Source organism: Corvus cornix, chromosome 27 (genome assembly GCF_000738735.6).
Source record: "Corvus cornix cornix isolate S_Up_H32 chromosome 27, ASM73873v5, whole genome shotgun sequence".
In the NCBI taxonomy this organism is placed as follows: domain Eukaryota; kingdom Metazoa; phylum Chordata; class Aves; order Passeriformes; family Corvidae; genus Corvus; species Corvus cornix.
In genome coordinates this window covers 1,530,773-1,556,477 of record NC_046355.1, presented here as the reverse complement: position 1 = coordinate 1,556,477, position 25,705 = coordinate 1,530,773, and the positions used below count along the sequence as shown (strand labels likewise).

Genomic DNA, 25,705 nt, shown 5'->3' with positions numbered 1-25,705 from the left:
GAGCTGGGGCGGGGTGAGTGGGCCGGGGCGGGGCGCGCCGGGTACCGGGGCGGGTGTAACGCCGGGTACCGGGGCGGGTGTAACGCCGGGTACCGGGGCGGGGCGCGCCGGGTACCGGGGCCGGTGTAACGCCGGGGCCCGGGGCCGGTCCAGCGTCGGGCGTGTCTGGCCGAGCCCCGGCGGGCAGGGCGGCGGGGCCTGGAGGAGGCACAGCCGGAGGTGGGTGCTGCTGCGGTCCGGGCGATGGATCGCCGGCGGCTTTTTGCTGCCAGCCGCGTGCGATCAGCGCCTCGTTCCGCCTCAGGGACCCCCGGGGTGAGGCCGAAGGGTGACCGTGCACAGCTCGGTTCACCCTGACGCCCGGCAGCGCAGTTCGGGCTGCCGTCGGTGACAGTGACGATGTGTGCGGCACCGAGCCCTCCGCTGAGAGGCCGCGCTGCCGGCAGCAGTAGGAATTTTAAAGGGAAACCGTGAGGTAGGTCATCTCTTAAACAAAGAAATGCAAAGGTGCTAATCTTCGGCCCGCATTTCAGGTAAAATAAGTATTCCAAGTAAAGCATAGTCTTTACCATAGTGAAGCCTGGTCCATCGGAGTTAGACTGGAATTATGTCTAGGCATTCCTGCTTAACACAGAGAAGCTATTCTAAAGACCCTTTCCTAGATGCTTAAGCGGCTACAATGCAGCTCTCCTGTTTTTGCTGGAAATACTAAATCAGCAGTGTTAAATATTGAAGGCATTAGAAGCTCAAAATGGTGCTATGCAACTGACTTGCCCCTCCACCGCATTTATTATTTTTAATGTCAAAAATAATTAGTATTTTAATTCTCAGCTGTAGATGAACAGGTTTGAACAGCTAGAATACTCTGCAAGCTAAAACTCCTCTGTTCCTAGCCTGTTTCCCAAATAACACAATTTCTTTTCTCAGAAAAAAAACCCCAACCCTACCTCTGTAGAGTCTAGCAGATACTGTGATTTTTCGTGACCCTCACTTTCTGTCTGTCCACTGGCTACCCCCTTCGTTGAGTACAGCTTTTTGTCTTCACCTTTAAGGCCTGGATCGCTTCTTGAGCATGCCCTGCCATCTGTCCTATACGGTCAGCCCGTCAGCTTCTGCTCCCTTGATTTCTGGGCACCATTTGCCCACGTATTTTTGAACACACTTCAACGCCGTGCCCCCTTGGGATGAATCCCTCTATTAAATAAAAAAAAAAAAAAAAAATCGGAAACTCTCTGCAGGGCCCTCTAAGTCTTGCAAAGCCACAGCACACCTAGCAACTGCTAGCTAGTGCACTAGTCGGCGATGCACAACACTCAGTCCCCAAGGGTGACTTCACCAAAGGGGCCTCTGGAAGCCGAGGCAGCGCCCAGGTCCGCACGGCGCCCCGGCGCTCCCCCACGGGAAAGCCGCGTCCGGAGCCGCCACTCCCGGTGCGAAACCCCGGAGCGGAGCTGGCAGGAGCTAAACGTGACGGTGTGCTCACGCCCCGATTTCGCTGCGAACCGCCGGCGTGCACTGCAGGACCAGCCAGGCGGGCTGCACCAGCCCCGGGCAGCCCGGGCGCCGAGCAGGCGACTGGCATCTTGGGGGAGGGAGGGAGGCGTGCGTAGAACGGCTCTGAGGGCGCATGAGCGAGGCGCGCACCGGCTTACGGGGAGCTCCGCGGCCGGCCGGGGCCGCCTCCAGAGCCGCAGGAGCCCAGCCCGGGGCCCGCTCCCGCAGGTAACGGCGGCCCGGCGGCAGCGCTGGTCCCGGGGCGCGGCGCGGTGGCCGCAGCGGCGGCCGGGGCGGCGCCATTTTGCAGCCCGGCGGCGGCGGGCCGGGCTCCGGGGCTGCCTTCGCGGCGCGGGCCCGGCGTGACGGGAGCCCGCGGGTCTGCTGGGTGTGCCTGGCGAGCTCAGTCCGAGGCCGAGGGCTTGGAGCTGTCCCTGGTGGATGTGGGTCCGGAGTGTGTTCGCCGAGTGCGGTCTCGCGGCTCGGGAAGCAGGTCAGGAAGGGCCGTCTCGCTCCTGGCGTGCGGGAGGTCCGGTCCGGAACGTAACCTCGCTCCGTGCGCGGTCGAGCTGTGAGGAGGTCTGGGCCCGCAAGTCTGGCCTCCGGCAGAGTCAGTGGGACCCGAGCTCGGTGGAGCTCACATAAAGCTCTCTCCGGGGCGGGAAAGCCCTTCTCGGGGTTGCCTCGCCGTGCTCTGCTCGTGGGGTGTCAGGCAGGACCCCGAAGCGCCGGTCGCGGGCTGCGCTGGGCCGGGAGCTGCGCCCCTGAGGTGGGGGCTCGGAGGAAGAGTCTGGCCCCGTGGTGCCCAGCAGGGAACGATGTACGATTTTTCTCCGTACTTCGGTCAGCCACTGAGTAGTCTGTCTTTTCGTGCTAGAGCAGGTACGGTACTCCGAGAAAGACAGCTTCACTCAGGTTTGGACGGGAGGCGAAACCCTGTGTGGCGATCAGCTACATCAGCTATGGCCCGATTAGCATACGGATGTGTTTTCTGACAGGATCGCTAGGGCTATGAAAAATGTTAAAACTGCTGTTGCTTTCTGAAAGCAACTATAGTTTTGAGTGGTACAATCTGGATTACAGAAGCTTTATGTTGTGTTAGGCTGTGAACCACAGTAGGTTTATTTTCCAAGGTAATGGGGATATGCCAGATCATACTATGCTTCTGTTTAATCTCCTACTTTGACTCCATGGTGAGCATCAGTTCAGTTTATTTAGCCCTTTCCAAATATTAAAAGTCCTTTTCCTAGATAAGAAAGGTGCTTCAGGCATTCAGTCTTGGGAGCAGTTGGGCAAGGAGATGTGTGAAAAATTAATTAGGGTTTAGGTAGATATTTTCAAAGACAAAAAGTGTATTTGAAGCCTATTCATACTACAGTGATGAGAGGACAGATTGATGGTTTTGAGACCCATCTTGCAAAATATCTCATGCTGGGGCTGATTTTAATACCTTTGAGAGTCAGCCCTGGGTATGGAAAGCTTTTCATCCTTTGGAGTGTTCATTCCAGGCAGTCCTGTGTAACGGGATTTTTACAGAGCATGGAAGATGCCTCTAGGGGAAGCCTCCATTTTGATTGCTGTGCCTAACTCGAGTAATTCTGATGCTCCCGAGTTTGCTGTCAGGTTTTTAAGATGATAAAATGTGTGTTTTCCAGATTTCTGTGTAGGCTGCTTTTTCACCAAGAATCTGGAAAATTACTTGGCTTTTCGTGGGGTTTGGTGCTAAATAGGTTTGACTGTAGGAAGCACACGTTATTGCAAAGATAAAGCATGCAATTGAAGTTCTTTCTCTTAAAAATTTGATATTTAAATATGTGTCAAATGAAATGCCATAGTCAAGGAGCCAAAGCAGTGGAATGAGTTGCCTGTACATTTCTTTTGGCATGAAGTGTGTGTGTGTGTGTGTCAGTGAAATGTTTACTTCTTCTAAGCAATGGGTAATAAGAGTGTTTAAATAAAGGTGTGGTGTATATATAATCCACTGGAGTACAATCCATGGATTAGAGTGAAATTTCAACACTCATTTCATTTACTTAGGGAACTCCAGTTATGTTTTGATGCCCAGATGGATTAATTAATTGTAGTGGTAGAAAATACAGGGTGTAAAACACAGGTGACTGTTGAGCTTAGTATTTCACCAGGTTGTAGAGAAATTCGGGAATGTGGAAAATGCTAAATAAGTCTATGCTAATTTGCCATGCAGTACTATGGTATTTTCAGGCAGCTAGTCAAAAAAATTTGAATTGGCAGACCATCAAACTTGTTTCGTACAATCAAAATATCAGAGGCTTATCTACAAATAGAAACACAAGGAGCATCCTTTATTGTATTCAGCAAAGAGTTGGAGTATGTGTGCTGTTACGGAACTTTATTTTTATGCAAATATTAGTCTAATGGATTTTATAAGCATAAACAAGATTATAAGTGCCCTGAAACAGAATGTCTCATCTTGGACTGGCAATTATAAGCATAGATACAGTTTTGCTTTTTTTACAAATTAAAAAAAAAATTGCTCTGGAGTCATTTGCTCTCAGTGGCAAGAGAAATCTGCAGCAGAAGTATCTAAAGAAATTTCTGAGCAGTAGAAGTAGCCTTATTTTTTATAATATCCATAGTAGCTGTGCCCAAGGTTGATGGAGTGACAGTCCTGCTAGCCTCAGTGAGCTGCACGTAACTGTAGCGTGGTCTTCATCAGAATCCCAGGGACATGGAGATTTCTTTGAGATGTGCTTTTAGGAAGCTCCAGAACATCTTGTCACGTGGCATCTTCCTGCATGCTCTGTTTCTGCATTTGATATTTTCCAGTGCTTTTAAACAGCCCTTCTTTTCTGGTTTTTTTTTTCAGACAGTTATTTAGACCTGTTAAAACTATCTGTCTTGAGAGATACTCTCTTCAGCCTCAGCTTTATCCAAGATACAATATGGTTATTACATAACCTAGTATTTTTCTTTTTGTTACTTGCATAGCAGAATAACTGCAGAACTCGGCTTGATTCAGGTTAAACTGAAAACTGGAGAGAAAGAGGTTCTAGGAATTGGCTATTTTTACATGCTTGACATTTTTCTCTCATGATTGAGCTTAGGTATTATGTTTGCCCATTTCAGGACTGCCTCTGAATCGAAGTTCAGAAAGAAGAAACAATCTGTTGGTTTAAGCTGAACATTTGTCTCTAAGAGCAAAGCCATGCCAGTGCTTTCAGAAGACTCAGGTAACTAATCTGCATGCTTTCAACAGAACAGTGACTGAAATCTTACCATATGTATTTCACACATAAAGTTAATTGAAATTGGAGTAAAATATAATAGAATTAAGATAATTCAACTGGTAATTTTTAGCAATTACCTACATAAAGGAAGGTGGAGTGTAAAAGATGAAAATTAATGAAGTTGGCAGGAAACAGTTTCCTAAGAACCTTAGAGCACCTGAATATATTCTGATAGACCTGAATATATTCTGATCGACAGGCTCAAGTAGACAAACTTGGACCTCTCAGTGTAACAGTGCCTTCTACACCTGCTTAATAAAGATCAGCCCATATATATCTGCTGCTTGCTGTGTCACTTCTTAATATTTTCTGAACAGGGGTTGGTAAACTTTGTTAATATTCTTCCTTTTAACTTAAAGTAACAGTGACTTCATTCAAGGCCACTTCACTAGCTTGTCCAGTATGCTACCCAGGGTGAAGTCACGCATCCTAAATGATACTTAGCATTAAAGCAGAAGTGAGTTTGAGTCTCCTGGATCAAAATGCACTCTGAGAATAGCCACAGGAATAGATTTGAACCCCCTCCCCCTTTTTTTTTTCTTTTTTTATTTCCTATTTTGTTTTGGTCTTGTCTTCCCAGGCATGGTTCACCAGGAAAAACCTAGCATTTGTCTGGCCCTGTGCACTGCAAAATTGGGATATTGATGATTTAAACACTTTTTTAGAAAACTAGCCACAAGCTTTGCTTCCACCACAATGAAAATCTACACCAGTCCTTTCTTCCTCTGGTCAGGCTTCTTGCAGGTGCCTCAGAGGCAGAAAGGGCAGGATAACACTTTTAAGCAAAGTTGCTGGGAAGTAGAGCTGGTACCTGTGCAACAAAGGAGGTCATTCAGTCATTTTGAGAGCCTGCTGTGGCACTAAAAATTCAAAGTTTGTCAGAGGGCTAGTTGTTTTGGAAACAAAGGGTAATAAACATGAAGTGGGAAACATGAAAGATAATGTTTTTCAAGATAAATATTGCTTTGTTAGCTTTTGCCTTGATATGATGCTGTGTTTGCCACTTAGGAAGGGAGCATTGCAAAATGAGGGGTAGGTAAACACAAGTCTCTCTGCAAAGTTGATGGTCACCAATATGGTACCCAAGTAAATGTAGTGACTGCTAAGGCTGCAGTAGAAGGTCCCATGAGAAATGCTGTGTAGAATGTTTGTGTTCTGTCCTGAACCTAAATTTAGGATTGCATGAAACTTTGGCCCTTTTGACATCTCAACTAAGACCCGATTCAAATCATAAAGAGGAAATGGGATTCCTTAGGGATGTCTTCAGTGAAAGGAGTCTCAGCTACCTGATGAAGGTAAAAGTTTACATTTATGTATGTACATTTTCCTTACAGTTTACTTTTTCTCTGTTCCCTTGATTTATCAACTATTTACTTTGCCAAATTTTTTTTTTTTGAGAATTCTGTACCAACCAAAGCATATGTGTGTTTAAGCACAAGGATTAATAATGTTTGACAATTAGCATATTTTGTTCAGAAATAAATTTTTCTGCTCTTCTTGCTAAAATGAAGATACAGTGCCCCATAGCTAAAAAGTAGTGTGAAATGGCTTCATTTGTTCCTTTATGCTCCTAAAGTCTTAACAGATTTTCTGACTGTCTGAAACTACCATGAGCAAAAAGAAAACTAAAAGACTCCTAAACAAAACAAAAATAACCCAAAGAAAATTTATCTGAGATGTGTCAGAAAATAATCTATGTTCATTAAATAGAAAAATATTGCAGTGTAGGTATATTTAGAAAGTTTTGTATCTCTCTGTAGAAATATCCCTGCATAATCTTTTTTCAGATTCATGAAAAACTCCGTCATTATGAAAGACAGAGTCCAACTCCTGTTTTACATAGTGCAGCAGGATTAGTTGAAGATGTGAGTAAAAACTCTTGTCTCATAATTTTCCTGTTATTTCAACCTGCTTTTCTAACAAATCAAAGCTTTGCAATTGTACTATATGTGAACATATTTCTCATCTTCCCCAGCTGCATTGTAATCTGTTGGCCATGATTAATCAAGGAAATGAGAGCTCAAAGATACCAAGTTATTAAATGCCTAGTGAAGATGGACACATTCATGCAGAAGGAAAGGATTTTATTAATGGCCTTCATGAGGGAGAGGCTGCAAAAAGCATTCAGTCCTTTCTTGACAATAGGCTATCCCAGCTAAGCACTCAGTCTTGCATTCAGACTTAAAACCATTACAACCCAAGCAGCATTGCTGTTGACATAGAGTGGTTTGGGTTGGAGGGACCCTGAAAGGTGATCTCATCTGACCACCCAGCCACAGGCAGGCTCACCCACCACTAGATCAGATCGATCAAAGCCCTGTCTAACCTGATTTTGAGTATTTCCAGTAGTGGGGCATCCAAAACTTCTCTGGGCAACCTTGTTCCCAGCATCTCACCACACAGATGTTCTAGCGTATCACCACCTTCATCATAAAAAAATTTCTTCCTTCTATCCAATCGCAATCTGCTCTCTTTCAATTTAAAACTGCTGCCCCATGTCCTGTCACTACAGGCCTTGGTAAAGAGCTTTTCTCTTTCTTGTAAGCCTCCTTTACGTACTGAATGACAGCTGTAAGGTCTCCCCAAAGCTTTATCTTCTCCAAGCTGAACAATCCCAACTGTCTCATCCTTTCCTCATAGGAGAGGTGTTCCAGCCCTCTGAGCATTTTCGTGATCCTCCTGTGGATGCACTCTAACAGGTCTGTGTACTGGGGACTCTGGAACTGGACACTGCTCTAGGTGAGGGGGTCTCAGGAGAACAAGAGGAGAGGGAGAGAATCACCTCCCTTGACCTGCTGGCCACACTTCTCTTCATGCAGTCTGGGATACAGTTGTCTTCCTCGACTGCAAGCACATATTCCCATTGTGTATCTGATGTTTCATCTACCAGGATCCTCAAATCATTCTCCACAGAGATGCTCTCACTCAGTTCATCCCCCAGTCTGTTCACAGAGCAGAGTTGTGTCTTAGATTTGTGTGTAAAACGATGCCATGTGCCTGAAAAAGTGAAATTTACACTGCATTTGATGACTCTTTACGTGCACCTATTTTCTACCGTAGTGTAGGAAAGGGTGGTGGAAGGTTTGGGAGCTTAAATATCTCCCTTTTCAAAGTCAGGAGACCCCAGTGCCCCATCTAAATGTGCAGCATACCCCCTCTCCCTGTTCCCAGATACAGTGCACCACCTCCACAAAAGTCTCAGCATTGCTACCAAGTCATACAAAATTTCCATCTTCAGAATAGCAGAGAAGTTTTTTATAGAACTGTATGACTTCCCTATTTAGAACCCTTAACAGGGTAAGGAAATCTCTTTTGCCTCAATGCATTTTCCCTTCCTCCTCCCTCCTCTGCTTTCTTTCTCCTCCTACCCAAGCAGCCCAGTGCAGGAGTGCCTCCATTATTTCTCTAACCTTTTGTTTAAAAGGCCTGAGACTCCAGGGCATACTTTGGTATCCACGTTTTGCAGGGGAGCAAGGGAAGTGATGTTGTATGTTCCACACAGGTAATACAAAATGATTGGAGAAAGGTTTAAAGTCTTTTATCAAATAATACAAGCACAGAAGTGTTGTTTCAGGGATCATTTACGTATTCCATATAGATTTGAAAATTTCAGAAGTCACTCCTGAAATTATATTGATGGAATAACTCTTAAAATGTATGTTTAGGGATCATGATTCTGATTCCTAATGCTGTCTTCTGTACTATCTAATAAAAATAGCTGAAGAAGCTTTGGTTTCTTTCAGGTTTCATGCACTGTGGACTGGGATGGGTTTTGATCTGTGCGCACTGCTTTGATGGATGATACATGTTAGCAAACACTCGGCAGAAATGTAAATGCATGATCTTGTTCGGTGGACTCCTTTAATTTTGAGGTTGTAAATTTTTATTTTAAAGGTAATAGAAGAGTTGCAGACAGCACCAGTGAATAATGAAGAAAAAGAGCTACTTCAGCTGTTGTCAACACCACATCTCAGGGTAAAAAACACATTGGAGATCTTAACAAAATGCCTTTGCAGAATTGCAGTAGAACATTTTGTATCAGAAAAGTTGTGTTGAAGCATCCCTAGGAGAAAGGAAAAACCTCCTGCAAAGTAGTTCTATTCCACTGGGATTTCCTGCACAGACTTTAGGATGTGAAGGAAATTGAAAAGAGACAGCATTGGCCTTTCCTGCAGAATGCACCACGCTGTCTTCCATTCCTCCCTTCCTTACTGTTTTCTGAGGGACCAGAAAGGAAAAGGATACCTTCTTGCTTTTCGTAGTCCACTTAAAATTTTTTTAGGCTGAGCTTGATTGTTGCCTGGATTTATTTTAAACAGTGGCATATACCAGTATATGGTTTACATGATGGGTAAGATAATTGCTCAATCTGTTTTGGAGGATTTGTGGTGAGGGTAGAAAGGGGGAGGTTTAAGTTTGCTGTAATACTGGAACCATGAGAGCTGGGAATTGCAGTATTACTCCATTACATGACTGTTTTTTATTTCCTTTATGCAGGCAATGCTTGTAGTACATGACACTGTAGCACAGAAGAACTTTGACCCAGCCCTTCCACCTCTACCTGATAATTTTGATGATGATTTTGATGAGGAATCAGTGAAAATTGTTCGCCTAGTGAAAAATAAAGAACCCTTGGTACATATTAGATAATCCATCTCCAGTCATAAAACTTTATAGTGCAAGAGTGTTATTGTGAGTATGCAGGAGATACCTGAAGATGTCATCAAATGGCCTTCAGAAACTGGGAGTGTTCTGAAGCTCATAAAATAACATAAAAAAATTTGGTAAATGCACCTTCAGAATTGTGCATTAAATGGTTTATGGGCATGGGTTTATAATGCCAGTTAGCACAGGAAACATGATGAAGGAACTGTATATTTTGAAGCAATTATGCTTATTATATGTGTTAATTCTTTTCATACTGTGGCTAACTTTCAATGACTTATATTCACTTGCATGAAAGTCAGTGATATATGGCAAGAGTATGTTTGATACCTGTATGTAAGCATTATATTGTCAAGGTGCTAATTTTATACAAATGGAAATGGAAAAATTGATTCCCTAAGAAAAAACAGTTGTGTTGGGAAAGAAATCTGCTTTTTGTGTATTGCAGTAGTAGAAGGGAGCAGTGGCTGAATTCCTGATTAAAGCTTTGTATTGCCAGCAGAGGTAGGAGGAGGAAAAAAATCTCATTACTTGGGTTTTGTTGTTTTTATATATAAAAGTGCTGACTATATTGTATAAAGACTTAGAAGAGGAAGAGAGAAAATCTGTTACAATAAGCTGTTTTGCACACTTGAGTGACTTTGATGACCACAATAATGCAGGAAGTGTAAGCACTTAGCAAAGTCAGCAGAAAGGAAGGTGTGTGCACCTTCCCATAATCACTTTGCATGGGCAAAACTTGATTAATGGTGGAGATCATTAAGGAGAAAGAGAAAATCCATAGAAGAAATTAATTCCAGTTTAAAAGACATAATAGCATACACGTTATTTCACTGGTTGCTGAATTCAGAGCAAATCTCTTACGGTTTTTTGGGTGGGGGGTATGTTTTATTTCAGGGAGCTACCATCAGAAGAGATGAACATACAGGAGCTGTGATTGTAGCAAGGATCATGAGAGGTGGTGCAGCTGATCGCAGTGGTATGATTGCAGTAGTAAATTTCTGAAGTTGCATTTGTAAACCTCTAAAGTTTCCTAAGCATGCACTTAGCATTTCTGTATCTCATCAGTAAGCTGTTAATATAATTACATACGATTTTTTTATTAAAATGGCCATTAGGAAAAAATGAAAACAGATGGAAGAAGTAGGTTTGAGCTTTAAAAGAAAGCAAAGAATGTTTTTTAATCTAGTTGGTTTGTTCAGTGTATCATGCGTTGTTTTCTGTTTGCTTTACTGAGACATTCTTTTATGTCAGTTGACAGTAGCTATATATACAAGTACCACATTTCTTATTGAACTGGATAAACAAACCTAAAACTTGCAGAGCCTCTTCATGGCTTGTTAAAAAAAAATTTAGTCTAGCTTGCTTTCTGGGACTGTGTAGTATTGATCTGTCAGTTGACAGACATGTCATTCCTGCCTTTATAGGCAGCAGCGTGTCCCCTGACTTTATAAGACTTGGTCACACTCATTAAACTATTCCAGTTTTGCATGATACTTAATACTGATCCTAATAGTGATTTTCCAGAGTACCCTGCCACAAGTTGCCTGTCTGCATGCTGCTCTTCTTTGAGACTGTGCTGCATGGAAAGAAAGTGCTGTAAGGAATAAAGGCAGGAGACTTCAAGGCACTCATTTCCAACAAAGGCACTTGGCTCTAGTACTAAATCCATCAGTCTGGATGAGGGAGGAGAGGAAGTACATTCTAATGACTTAGGCTCGACATCACAGGAGTGGTGCTTTCCAGTCTCTAGACCTATTTTAATTTACTTACCATCTTTTCAGGTCTTGTCCATGTTGGAGATGAACTAAGAGAAGTCAATGGTATTACTGTGCTTCACAAACGACCAGAAGAAATAAGTCAGATTTTGGTCTGCACTGATTTTCATTTCAAGATCTTTTCTGTTTGGTGATCTAGTAGTTACAGTAGATGATGAAATTTAACCCTGAGTTTAAAATATAGAGCTAAAAGATGCAATCCCTGCTTGTCTTTGCATTAAGAGTTTTTCTTCTCCCAGTGGATTAGTCTTCTCCTTTTGACTTCAGAAACTTCTGCGAACTGGATTGGTACCAAGTAAGATACAAATACAAAGTTAACGTGTTGCTCTGTCAAGAACTTCCCTTTAATGCTTTGTTTATGACAAGCAAACTGCAAAGTATAAGTACATTCCTAAAGATGATTCGTAGTGTGGTATGTTAGGAAGCTGAAGAAAGTCTTGTCCATGTGTTCAGTAGAGTTGTCAGTCTGTTCTTTACCAGCAGATTCCTGGTGACATGAACAAATTCTTGCTTCAAGCTTCTCTAACATGAACACCCACAAATCTTGGTAGAAAGTGTTGTAGCTCTTCCGCTTCTTTGTCTCTGACTTCCCTCTTGTGGCATGGTTCCCCCTTGTCTTGGTGTGGAGTGGAGTTAGGGACACAGTAAGGAGACTGGCAACACAGAAGACTGGCATCAGTTCCATCACCTAATTTCAATTTAGATCAAAATAATCCCAAATAATGACAATGACTGCATTTATCTTGGGGGGCGGGGGGTTGTTAAAACCACTTTGAAATAGTGTGTAAAGTTTTATTTATGGGGACCTTGGGATGCTATTCATCTGTCCTCTGTAATTTCTAATTACATCTGTCCCATGTGAACTAATGCCTGAAGTGTAACACTTTCCTTTCCATGGTTTATTTTTTGAAGAAAAGCTACAAATGTTTGGCTGTGTTTGCTTTTTAATCTGTGCAGAATTGCAGGTTTATCTACAACACAGTTCATCTCATGCGAAATAAGGCGTCTAAAATAGATAAGATAAACCCATTCTAGACTTCTGAAGGACCTAGAAGTGCTTTTTAGTTCACTGTAACTAATAATTGTCATTTACTAGTAAAGATTTCTAGAGTGAAAGTAGGTGTTTCTTTTATAGATGTTTACATTTCACTCTAACCAGTTAGAGTTTTCTCCAGTTTTATGGAGAAAACACAGCAGTATTTTTCAAAGCAGCATTTTAAAATTATTAGTCTGCAATAATTTAAGTCAGTGTCGTACTAAAAGCCACAGAAGTATTTAATGTCCTGTGAACTGTAGCCCAGAAATTAATGCAGCTGCTAAAAGCAAACAAAGGAATTTTAGTGCAGGTCTTAATATGTTTTAGCCCAGTAGTTCCTGTGGATGTCTCCATGGGCAAGACACTTTTGTGGAGTCATTCAACATCATGCTAGTCTCTGTAATGCAGGTAAATAGTGGATTAGCTTGTCCTGTTAAGAGTTTTGAGAAGGAGACATGCTTAACAGGAGCATGAATAGTCTGCATTGTATCCTTGTCCTGCTTTCAAAGTAAAAATCCATTTCTGTTTTTCTCAGGCTCAATCTCGAGGGTCAATAACATTAAAAATAATTCCAGCCATCAAAGAAGAAGATCGTCTGAAGGACAGCAAGGTATGCAGCTGAAATACTGAAGCACATCTTTACAGCCTGGCATCTCTGTAAATGCACCATTCCTGCTGTTCCAGTGGGAAGTGCCACAGACACAGAATGGAACTACAAAGATAGGAGAGTGGTTTCTTGTGCAGTACCCTTTTATTCAGTAGAATTACTTGCATGACTCTTCTCCTCTTCATCTTGGCACATGTTCTTTTATAACATTTCTGAAATCTAGCCTCTTCTTTTTGGTTCATGTAATTAAATTTGGTGTTCTGCTGTCTCCTCTTACCATGGCAGCTGCAGTCTGTCCATTATCTCTGGGCATTTTGCCACTCGAGTGAAAACGGACCTCTCTGCAAACAGAGCTGCATCCATCATGTGACCCCATCAGCCCACTTCATCTGCCCTCTGTGACCAGCAATAACTTACTGCTCAACTGGCCCTTTACAGGATTCCTCTGTCAGTCTCTCTGCTTCCCTGCTTTTGGTTGCTGAATTTTTCCCTGAAGCCCACAAATCACTTTCTAAAGTGGTTCTGCTGTTATGTGTTAAATAGTTTAAAGATACAAATCCAAAGTTGAACAGTAGATTTTGATGCATTAAAGGAACACTTTAAGGACAGTCTTTACAGCTGGGCAACTTTGCCATAAATCCATTTTTATTGTTTTCTCCCTACCCTTATTTTTTTTCAACCATTTCTTCATTGCATTTTGTACTTCATGTAGGTTGTGATCTGTGTTTCTTGGGACTTTAGTCTTTTGAGTCTCATCTTCCACAATGCCAATATATAATGACTGGGTGTGTGCTGGAAAGTTAATTTATTTTTCTGCATAAGCTTGCTAGGTGTCTGTATTTTTGAGTGCTTGAAGGAGGGATAAAGAGTATATATGGTTAGCAGTGTTAACATTGGGGAAAACCTTTCAAAGGCAGTTTGAAATTCCAGATGATAGGACAAGAAGAAATGACATGTTAACTTTCTTTTAAAGGTGTTTATGAGGGCACTTTTCTGCTATAATCCCAAAGAAGACAGAGCCATTCCTTGCCAGGAAGCTGGGCTGCCATTTAAAAGACGACACGTCCTAGAAGTTGTAAGCCAAGATGATCCCACGTGGTGGCAAGCCAAGCGTGTCGGGGATACCAACCTCAGGGCAGGCTTGATCCCATCTAAACAGTTCCAAGAAAGGTTTGTCAGCAAAGATTACAGATTTTTTTTTTTTTTCTTTCACGTGGATATAGTGTCACATTGATTTTGTGCTGGGTTTTTTTCACAGAAAATGAAGGGCATGGTCATGCCAGGGTAAATACAGCTGCTTAGAGGAAAGTGCTAAAAAGCTGCATCTTCTCCAATTGCATAATAAACTTCCTAGCTTGATTTGGGTAGTTTGCCATTGACTTAATGCTTTGTAGCATGAGGACAGAAGCACTTGCTAAACAAACGTGTATGAAATGAAATGTGGAATATCAGTCTATTGGCTTATGGAGACACTGTATTTCACAGCCTTGTATACTTGCACAGATTTATTGTAACTCTTTTGAATTTATGCCTATAATAATAATAAGGAAAACTTTATCTGATCTTTCTTCTGGCTCCTAAGAGAGTATTTAGCTTGGACCGGGATACCTTCTAGAGCTTGAAGTTTCTCTGTTTTCACAGCAAGATACGTGTATCTTCTAAAGCAAAAATATCCCTCAGTTCTTGTCTTTACAGTACAGAAGTCCTGTATTTGAGAAGGAATCTGTTTTAAGCCACTGGTCTCACTTTGTGATTCTTACTCCACATCACTAGATACGTCATCCTTGGATTGTGGGTGTTAAAGATGTGGGGTATCCAACAGCTGAGCACATCTGATGCTGTTGCCTGCATGCTTTCCATAAGGTTTCTAATTGAGGTCTTGGCTCCACTACATGAAAGCTCCTTTGAAACGTTAGGCAGATTCTGCCTGAGCAGCTGTTTCCTTCTTTCTGGGCATGCATATATGTCAAAAAATGGTGCTGCACTGCTGCACTGCAGTCTTTTTATTTTTTCAGATGTTGTAAACATGTAAAAATGTGGGAATATAGAAATGCTTCGGTATCTGTTTCCCCTGAGTGACTGTATAAATGCCTGAGCAGCATCTTTTGTCTGTTATAAATATTGATCTGTTGCAAAACAACACTTTGGAAGAAATTGTGATTCCAATTGCCAGCAGTGAGGGGTTTCTTGAGGGCTGGATTTCTGTGCTGGATTGTTGGGGTATTTTTAGTGTTGGATTTTTGGTAGGAGGTGTTGAGCAAATAGGAGTTGAGATCTGGTTTGTGATTTTAACACCTAAGGAAATTTTACTTGAGACTCTGTTTGTACATTTTCATATAAGCTGGGTAACTTGGTTTGTTTACTAGTAAATAACAGAAAACTTTAAATTGTTCTGGAAAAAGGTGGATGATTTCTATGTATGCATAGCTGCAATGACTGTTCTGGCCAAAGGTTATCTACTTTTCTTAATGTTGCAAAAAAGATCATGTGGGCAAAAGGGAAATAAAAAAATTGGATTGATAAACTATTGATTTCTGTGCTCTGATATATGAAAGCATAAAATGTTTTAGAATCTTCTCTCTCATTCCCTTACCAGTAACAATCTGTGACTGTCAGTTTTAAAGAAAGTCTTTTAAGTAGTTGAATCAGAGACATTTTAATGTTTTTAAGAAAGAGCACTATTTCATTCTTTATTTTCAATGCTGGGTGTATAACATGCTATAAATCTCTATAATTCTGAGTTTACATATCTAAAATACAATGATTTTCTATTCAGACGACTGATCTACAGAAGAACAACAGGCACTCTGCAGAATTCCAGAACTCCAAAGAAACCATTATGTAAGTCTGTTGTGTTCTTTCAGTGGTGTTTTAACTGATACTAAATTCTCAGTATTTTTCTGTTATTTCAATAAGGATGTGTTTGAGTGTATTTTACCACTGATTGATATTTTGAATACAATCTGCCATTGGTTGATATGCATGGACCCAGGCTGCCACAGGGGAGGATTTGGGTTTGAGCTTTATCCAGTGTTGCTAGTGTCTGTTGTTTTCAAAAAACATAGCTGCTTCTCTTCCTGCTCTCAAGAACATGAAGCCTTATATTTAGATGCCTTAAAATTTGTTAGTGTTCACACTTTTTCTATGGTTTGAAACTTGAAAGTTTCAAGAATAACTTAATGCATACTTCTTGAAATTCTTATATAAGTGCATGAAACTACTTTAAATTCATGTGATTGCTCTAAACTCATATGACAATACAGTGTACCTTTAAAGAAGAGAAAAATCACTGGAGCTGGAAATACAATCTATATTTCAGGCTTAATGTTACAGAGCTGGTCTTCTCTGTCACTGAATTAGTCACAAAAAAAAATGCTACTTGTGAGGAAATTGCCAGTAAGTGATGGAAAGCAGAAGATGGTATGGTTATCCCAAAATGTGTTGCTGTTGCTCCTGGGTGCTTCAGCACAGGCACTCTTGATGTGGGGAGAAGCCCTGTGACTGTGTGAAACCAGGATTGTGCTAGGACTGCCACCCTCATGGAGACAAGGAATCAGGAAATTGTCCCTCTTGAGTAGTATAAGTGAATTGGTGCATGATGAGATACAGGTATTGTTACACTACAAGGAGGGAAGATGCTCAATCAAATTATAAAATAGCATTACTGATTTAAATGAAGCTTTTCCAAATTAGTTTCCATTGCATTCAAATTAGGAGGCATGTAATGAGAATTGCTGCTTAAGCTTTATCTCAGATGTTTTTGAGACAATTAAGCTGATAACTGGTTATAATGCTAAATTCCAGCTCAAAATTCTTTAATCAGTTGATGTGGGTATTGTACTGCAGTATTTTTTTTACACTAGAAAAGCCTGTTAAGCAAATCAAACTAGAAGAACCTTCCTTTCCATTTTCTCTAATTTTGCTCAATTATTTATCCATCTTTTAATATCTTCCCAACTCTGCCTTTCATGCTAACTATAGATGATCAGTCTTCTGACAAAGGTAGGTACTCTCCTAACTCACTTTCTATCCAAATATAAACAACCAATGTATTGTCTAAAATACTTGCTACGATTCCAAAGGGAATAGTAGATGTATTGTTCCTAGGACATTTTCTTCGTGAATTATTATTTAAATTAATCTAATTCAGATTGATGACTTTAAGTAATGATAACTTCCCAGTTTGCTTCTGATTGAAGAGAAAAGATTTGTCTTCTGATACATATTTACACATTCTGTAGGTTTCTGAGTGAGGTTCAAAGTTAAATGCAGTCTTTCTAGCTGGTATGTTTAAAAAATAAAGAAGTATTGGGGTTTAACATTTTAGGGCACCTGTACCAATCCAAAGTGATTTGTCTTCATTGTTCATTTGGACTGCTGTGTTATTTTCATTATGAACAACTGTGTTGGGCTTAAGCAGTTTATATGTCACTGTACCAGACCCCTTCCAAATATCAGGTATTTCCTGTTGAATTCTGTATGCTGTGATTTTTGTTTCACATTACAGTTGCTTCTTGAGGTTCATATTCCAAGCATTAGTATTCCATCACTTTGGTGAAAGTACTAATCATATTCTGTAATTAGAGTATAGCAGTCATGGCCAGCTGTCAAAGCACAAGTCTGAAAGAGCCTACCTTCAAGAGCAGAAAATAGCTCTGATCTCAGCTATGGATTGATGTTATTGCTATTTGTACTTTATCTTATGTAGGCATAATGTTTCAGGAGTACACGTTGGCATTGCTTGATTACAAACCTGCATGCAACTGTTCATTAAAAACCAAAAGCCCTCTCTTGACTGGCACCTTTTGTGAAAGGTTTAAGCTGCATATATTTTTGCTTATGGTTGGGTTTATCCCAGAACCATACACCACCACCTTAAAATGAGTAGAGTTCTGCAGATATTGCAAGGGCACAGGTGCCTAAATGTTAACAAACCAGGTACCCCTCTTTCAGGAAGTGTGAGAACTCGGCAGTTGTCTTAGGATTGCAGTGTATTTTATTGCAGCTAAATATCATGGTTTTGTTATGCACACTTTTAGGGGCCTTGGGGGTGGTTGTAATTTGAGGAGGAATAGATTGGGGATTTGAAACATGTTACTTTACATACAATGCATCTGACCAGAGCATTGTATCTTTTTAATAAAGAATTAATAAGCAATGATAATTTAACTTGGTCAAAATGAAGGGGGTTAGAGTTCCTCTTTGTCATTTCTGATCCCTTTTTTCCAAGCCCAAATGATAATGAAATACCAGAAGAGGCAATTTTCTTACATAATCATACTCATTTATAAAGTTACTCATTAAAAAAAGAGTTCTGTGTTTGTGGAGTCTTCTTTTTTACCTAAGGCTGAGTATCATACTTTTACCAGCAGCACTAATCAAATGTCGTGAATGCTGAAAAGCATAAACTCTGGGAACTGTAAATACCAAGATACAAAATTCTCTAGCTCAATATCAAAGTCAAGGATTTTTTCAAATACAAACCACTAGCCAAGGCAAGTATTGTTTTGGTATCAGTAATGTTTATAGTAAAAAAGTATGTGCAAACAATGCAGGATATTAAATTTCTTTTCCTTGCCAATGAGCCAGACTTGTATCACACGCATTGTCTAAGATATCTCCCTCCTCCCTCTCACTCTCCTTTCCCCTGTCCCCTACCCTGCACTTCCTTGCTTTTTAATTTACAGAAGACTGTGATTGTGAAGGATATTTCAATGGACACTACATAGGTGAGTAACCAAAAACCCCTTACATCTTCCCTAACGCACCCACCCCAAACCAAAATGAAAACAAAAAAACCCCACCAAATAAAACGCCCCAAAAAACCCACTTCCACATTAAAAAATTAAAACTGGACTATGTCTATTAATTTCCCATTAACATTACATTAATAAACTAGATTATCACTGTGAGGAGGCATAATTGGACTTTGGCATAACCAATTCTTGACAGGTTAAGGTTATATGAGGGGTTTTTATTACAGGTTGGGTGCTTGGTTTTCTATCCCATATGCAAACATTTCTCCTCTAATATTAGCATATATGCACTGATTTGATTATAAACGAAATTTGTGGGCATAACTCATATTTGAAGACAATAACTTGTAGCTGAACAAGCTTCAAAATCTGGATAAGTGGAGACATGTCAATATATCTTCTGTTTTTCTGCACAGCTGGTTTACGCAGGAGCTTTAGATTGAGTCGTAAAGAGAAGGAGAACAACGTGAATGAAGGCAAGCAAGCAGAGCAGGCAGATGGAGCTGAGTTCCTAACATACGAAGAAGTCACAAAGTATCAGCAACAGCCTGGTGAACAGCAAAGGCTGGTGGTTTTGATTGGTAAGATACCCAGTTGGTTCAAAATTTTTCATCTTTCTCCCTCTTCCCTTATCCTGCACTTCCAGAAGCTTCCTTTAGATGTTTGGTTCGGGGGTTTTTGTGGTTCTTAAATGTTTTTTCTGATTTTTGTCAGAACTCACTCTTTTATTTTAAATTACATTAAAAACAAAGAAAAAAAAACCAAGGAATCAAACTCACCAAATCCTTGTAAAAATAATGATGCAGGACTATTTCTCATTTTTCTGATTCACTTTCCTTTGGTTGTTACTCCAGCATTTAGTTAGGCTGTCAGAACTACTGATGAAGAGGTAGATGTTAGAATTATCTAACAGGATTTTGCATGCAATTTTAACTCAGCCTGGTGTTGAGCCAGCTTCCCAGGATGCCCTAGAATTCAAAGGTATCTCATAGAACCAACTGCTGAGATTACAGATTTTTTGACTTAAGTGTCTGCCAGAGGATTGTCCAGCAGTTGTTCAAGGAATTCAGTTTGTTCCTGATGATGTTCTTCAAAGCAGAGTATGGCAGACCAGGTCATGAGGTCTCTCATGAAGTGGTTTCTTCAAGCACACTCTGAATCATACTATTTGTGTGAAACTGATACATTTATTTTCTGCTGTATTTCATTTCACACAGAAATCTATCAGTCAGTTTTATTTTATTAGGTTGCTTGGGGGCCAAGTTAAGTGAGCTCAAGCAAAAAGTTGTGTCAGAGAACCCACAGGAGTATGGTGTTGCAGTTCCACGTGAGTAAAACTTACTGACTTGTGTTTGTTGCATCTTTATTCCCTAATTGCTGTCTAATGAATGTGGTGCCATCTGCACTGATGATAAATTGTGTTCTGACTACTGATTTTATGCATATTTATGAAGTACTTCAAATTATTTTTCTCATTGTCATATACTGTGTCTGCCTTTGATAGCTGAATAAATCATTATGTAACTTGGCACACATGCATTTTGGAATTCTGTCAGCTCAGTGGGGTTTTTTTAATTGTGTTTTCCTAAGTGGGCAGATTGCATTTTGCAGTGTCTGTTAAAAGAATGAAAAACCTAATACAGGAAGAAAAAATGGAGTGTGACTTGCAGAGAGAGCTGGTGTGATAAACTAGAATCTTAAGAGTCAGCCAAAACGTTGTGTGTTTAAAAGAGGGTGATTTTTCTAGAGAATAGCATTACAGCTGCAGTTAAAAAAAAAGCAGACAGCAATAAACCAAGTCAAAATTTGGGCAAGATTTTAAGTTATTGATTAGTATATCTAGGCTGTTCAAACAAGCCAGTCAAAGTAATAGAGAAATGAGTGATTCTTGCGTGGCTTTGTGGCTAGAGTTACACTGAGTTTCTTTTACTGGATTATTTTCTAAAAAAAAAGGAATTATCAGACACACACAAAAAAAATCCATTGTTATTTGTATTCCCCAACAAGCTACTTTTTGAATCCAGAAAATTAACATTGAGGGCACTGTTTATATGTTATTTAAGACCTTTAAAAAGTTTTTCAGGCAGACTTCAGTAAGTTAGCAGAAGAACTCAGATGGGTAATTCCTACTTGAATTTAAACACATACAGAAAAAGAATAGCAGACATTACTTTAATGGTCAGGCACAGATTTGTAGAATGATCATCAAAGCTTCTCCTACAGTAATAACAATTACTAAAAGAAATTACACCAAGAGTAAGGGACTCTCATAATTATGCAAACTTCACAGTACTTTGGGAAAACAGCCATCAATATTCTTACTGTAAATTCAAAAGCAGCATAATAGAACTTTATATACGTCCTGGTTTTGTTTTTGAGTTTTCCAAGAAAATGAGAGTCCAGAATTCCAAATAGTTAAGTTACACTGTTTTCTGTAGGATATCCTCTGCTGCATCTACCAGGTGTAAGAAGGATGCTTCCTAATTTCTTTTTGCTAGTTACAGCACTATCGGGAGCAAAACAACTTCATTTTTGGTCATACAGTATTTGGGATTGAATTTAAAACAAAATGATATGGTTTGATTTATATTTTGTTCATTTGAATTTGCCACTGTGTAACTTTCTTGTTGGAGGTCGTGAAAATGTGACTGGAACTAAGTAGAGAAAACGTTTGCAAAGGCTGATATGTCTCCCATGTCTTGCTTCCCTTCTCTTCTAGATACAACAAGGTCAAGGAAAAGTCATGAGAGAGAGGGAGTAGAATACAATTTTGTTTCTAAGCAATCATTTGAGACAGATGTGCAGCAAAACAAGTGAGTTAATTTTAAAATACTGGTATAATTGACTATTTAAAAATATTGCTTGTCCAATCTTACATCATATGAATACCAAAATCAGGTGGCCAGTTGGATTAGCTGTATTAGAAGGGTTCAGCTTTCCAACTAAAAAGCTCTTTATTGAGTCTGGACTGTTAGAGCAAACTCAAAAATTCAGCTAGAAGCCATTTAGCAATAACATTAGTAGGAGGCTCCTGAGTTAGAATTTAAACCTGCATAAGTGCTGTGATTGGTCAGAATTTAATCTAGTGAAAGTAACAGGTATTTAGTTGGGCCTGCTCACTCTCTGTTTAATATGATGGGCCAAAAGTTTTATTCACAAGTCTACTTGAAAGTGTGTGGAAGAGTGAATCTGTGGCTATACTGACCATTCTGTGAGCCTGAGTGTGTTTCCTCACAGTTCAGATTGTTAAGTCTCCCAAAAGATGGAAGAATTGCAGTCCATTTCCTTGCCAGCTTTGTTCTATTTTCTGTGAAAAATATCCTTTCTTCTTCCCCTTTTTGTGCTGATTAGCTACTAGTGATACATGAAGAATTGCTACTAAGCAAGGAAGGGGGAAAAAAGTGGAAAAAATTTAAATCCCTACCCATCTACTCCTGATTTTCTGCCTTTCTCCTCCCTGTTTGACTACTGTGACTTCACGAAACAGCTGTTAAATGTTCTAAGTTAAATATTCTTAATATTTTTTGTAGCTGGTATTTAAAAATGTATTGACTTTTTAGATTTGTGGAACATGGAGAATACAAGGAAAATTTGTACGGTACAAGTCTGGAGGCAATCCGATCTGTGATGGCCAAAAAGAAGGTTTGTTTGGTGGATGTGGTACCTGAAGTAAGTTCTGCAGCTTATTTCAAAGAAAGCAAATATGATTTACTGCTGGCTGACAGAATAGGGCTCTTGGGAAAGCAGTGCAGTGGTTACAGTTCCTACATGTCCAGCTGGTACAGCCTGGATGTCTCTTTAGTAGTTGTCACTGTGGGACTTTTCCCTTGCTGTGGGACTGAAGTGCATCACTGTCCCAGCCTGCTCAGGTCCTGGACAGAATACTTAGAAGAGAGTTGTTTTTTACATTCTAGTTCTGGTTTTTAAAAACACTGGCCAACACACACACACAACACACACCCAGGGCTCTCATTTGTAGGACCTCAAAGATACAGGAACAATTTTTGGGTGCAGATATGGAATACAGTAACATTAGGAATCACCCCAGGACACTAGCATTGTAAGCAGTGCCAGTAGACCTGCTCTTAATACCTTCATGCTGTGAGTTAATACTTGAAATTTTGATTCAGATTTTGTAGCTGGGCTAGGAAAAGACTCGTGGTACTCCCTCAGATGAATTCCAAGTTTAAGATTTGCAGTGTTCGGCTGCTTGAGAGAAGCAAACCATAATTTGCCCATGAAGTCAGGTTTTTTTATACTTGCCTCAGTATTTTTTGCCATGTCCTCACTCCTTGGAATCACAGTGCAAAGCAAGGCAGGTGTGCTGTTAAGGCCATGTTCCATGCACACAAGAGTGTGTTAGCCACTGGCATGAACCTTTGAAGAGCAAAAGATGGCTGTGGTCAGATGTGTAGTACACAGGACTTCACAGTGTGTCAGCTTGTACCAGTGAAACTACTGAAACCAGTCTGAGTCTGTCATTGACATGCAGCAAAAAGAAGTCTGATAACAAAAAATATCTGTTCACAGGCAGTAAAGCACTTGAGGACTCCTGAGTTTAAGCCTTACGTTATCTTCGTGAAGCCTCTCATTTCAGAAAAGAAAAAACATGTCTTAAAATCTCCCATGTCAGAAGAAATCTCAGCCCCCCTTGTAAGTATTCTAATTTCTAATCTCTTCTTTTTAGCCATGAAAGAAGTATTTGGGCTAGCACTTCTGTTACATGAAAGAGCTACTCTTCCATGACAACAAGAGTTAAAGTGGGACCCTGAGTAGGTCCTGTGCACATACAGCCTTTCAGATGGAACTTTAGAATGGAATTTTTGACTCCTTATATACTCAAGTTTTAAAGTAACATGAAGCCAAGTGCCACTCTTCCATATGGATCTGGGTACATCATCAAGGCTGCAGCAGGGGAAGTTGTTACTGAACTCAGATAAACCAGTAGTCATTTTACAGTTCTGATGAGCAGCACCAGCAATGGTAATGCTAGCCAGCTATTTCTTATACCTCCAAAGTGACAGCCACACCAGTGTCACACAGTGTTTTAATGGTGTGCACACAAAACAGTATGTGGATGTCTTCTGAGGATCAAACCTAGATCAGCTGCAAATAGGTGATGTGTAAATCTGAACAAAAACAGAGTGCATAATGTCATTACTTTGGTAACTTGAACTTAAATTTATGTTACAGAACTTTGTTCACTTGGTAAGTTTTTGTGTAAGCCCTCAAAATTACTGAACTTGAGACAGTGCATGCAGCATTCCCTTTCAGTTTTTGAGGAGTGTGGTTTCCATGTCTTAGGTTAGGGCAGCAACTCTGAGTACATAAAGTGCAGCATCACCATTTTATGTCCCTCCTGTAACATATTTCCCCCCTTCCCTAAGGTCTCCTGCATTTTTTGGAACAGCTACCAGTAACATACTGCTCCTTGAGCTCAGTTTCAATATCTTCAATACCTTTTCCTAATGGTAGCAGCTTTTGTTCCATGTTCTTTTCTCACAGTAATGACTCATTGTGCTAATATACTTTAAAATGCTAGTAACTAGAAAGACATGCTGTAAATGTCATACCAACATCTTGTGTTGATCAGCAGGATGAAGAGCAGCAGGAAATTATTAATTCAGCAGCATTCATTGAAGAGCAGTATGGCCATTTAATTGACACTGTACTGGTGAAAGAAGATCTCCAGAGTGCATGTAATGAGCTGAAAAGTGTGTTAGAGAAACTAAACAAGGATTCATTTTGGGTGCCAGTCAGCTGGGTTAGGTCATAGCTTGTTACCATGTTTAAGGGAAAGATTGTATAAAAATGTTTTGTAAATACTTGAAATAGAAAAGGGGAATACGTTGAATTTGCTTCAAAACTGCTGGTCTTATCTAGAAGGCAGTACATAAAGACTGTATGAGGAAAAACAACAAAGTCACAAGCTGACACTGCCTTTCTGAGTCAAAATTTTGAATAGCAGCTGTCCTTAAAGAAGTCGATACTCAGACTAAAGAAGCCAGTCCAATCTTTAGACTGTAAATAGTGCATTTTGTTACAATGGAGTTTTGCAGAGGGTCCCACACTTCCAAAGCATTTTCGTGCTGAGACACTGTGGCTAGAAAAAAAACCTCAGAATAAAGTACCCTTTGGGAACAAGCTTTGGAAGAGTGTTCTTTGGAGAGTGGTTACACCGTGTCAGTTACTCTGAAGTTCAACTGGCCAGGAAAACATGCTTCCCTTCACACAGAAGCATTGATTGGAAATCCTTTCCAGTTAAGCACTAAAAACTAGGCCAGCTGTAGAAGGGGGTTTTGTATGTCCATCACACTTCCCAGTACTCCAAGTTGTCTTGCACCAGTGTTAGGCTGCTCATCTGTAGCTTATGCCCACTTTCCCCTTATCTTTCCACTGACACAGGACAAATGCTAAACAACTTGTGAGTGTACCTGTATGGCTGGCCAGCTCATAAAACATAGATTTTTATAGTGTACATGAAAACAACTGCATATGGTTCTAAAATAGGACATTTAAGAAGCTAAGTTTCTGCAAAACATCTTTGCCTGTGCTACCTGATGGGACACAGCCTTAACACCAGTGGAACAGCTCTAAAAAGGGCGCTAAAAGGAGGAGCCTGAAGTAATAAATTGCTGTGCTACAGCTCAAAATCATCATCCTTCCAGCATTTATGACTTTTGTTCCAAATCTGGTAAAGGGTTCCAGAGTATCTGATTGGCCTGAAGAAGAAATCTTAACTGGTAAAGGATCTTGTATATAGTTGAGGAGACTTGAATATACAGTATTTTTAAGTGGGTCTTAATAAGAAGATGCAGAGATGGTTCTGGAAGTAGCTGTGCTTTATAATTGGGGGGTGTGAGGGGAGAGCATTGTACAGGTGCATGTTAGCTGTAACTAGTTCCTATTCTCACTTGCCTGCTGAGGTCTAATACTTCCTGTGTATTGTGCCCTTTAAACAAGACCTCTTGGTGTACCAGTCTTGTTCCTTATATCTTAACAGTATGATGTTACTCTTTAAGCAGAACTAAAAGTTACATATTAAAAGCACATTTCTTACATACCAGTGTCACTGAATCTACATTATGTCTAGCCCAAAAAGT

General features: G+C 40.4%; 1 protein-coding gene across 6 annotated transcripts; it reads left to right on the top strand.

The window, feature by feature from the left end:
* The first annotated feature begins 135 nt into the window (after nt 1–135).
* Nucleotides 136–25,663, top strand: MPP3 (membrane palmitoylated protein 3). Of its 6 annotated transcripts, none has more exons than XM_039565670.1 (19): nt 136–219; nt 4,600–4,703; nt 5,937–6,055; nt 6,548–6,625; nt 8,655–8,735; nt 9,258–9,395; nt 10,323–10,404; nt 11,210–11,295; nt 12,775–12,849; nt 13,820–14,016; nt 15,623–15,687; nt 16,828–16,848; nt 18,534–18,575; nt 19,019–19,183; nt 19,849–19,929; nt 21,322–21,415; nt 22,163–22,271; nt 23,133–23,255; nt 24,196–25,663. In XM_039565670.1, the coding sequence occupies exons 2-19, from the start codon at nt 4,679–4,681 to the stop codon at nt 24,376–24,378; spliced, it is 1,764 nt and encodes a 587-aa protein (XP_039421604.1). In that variant the 5' UTR covers nt 136–219; nt 4,600–4,678; the 3' UTR covers nt 24,379–25,663. The 6 variants fall into 6 exon arrangements, with proteins under 6 accessions (XP_039421604.1, XP_039421607.1, XP_039421605.1 ...); XM_039565673.1 differs by lacking the exon at nt 136–219 and adding an exon at nt 1,617–1,722 and having other exon boundaries at nt 22,163–22,244; XM_039565671.1 differs by lacking the exon at nt 136–219 and adding an exon at nt 1,618–1,722 and having other exon boundaries at nt 24,199–25,663.
* The last annotated feature ends 42 nt before the right edge of the window (nt 25,664–25,705 follow it).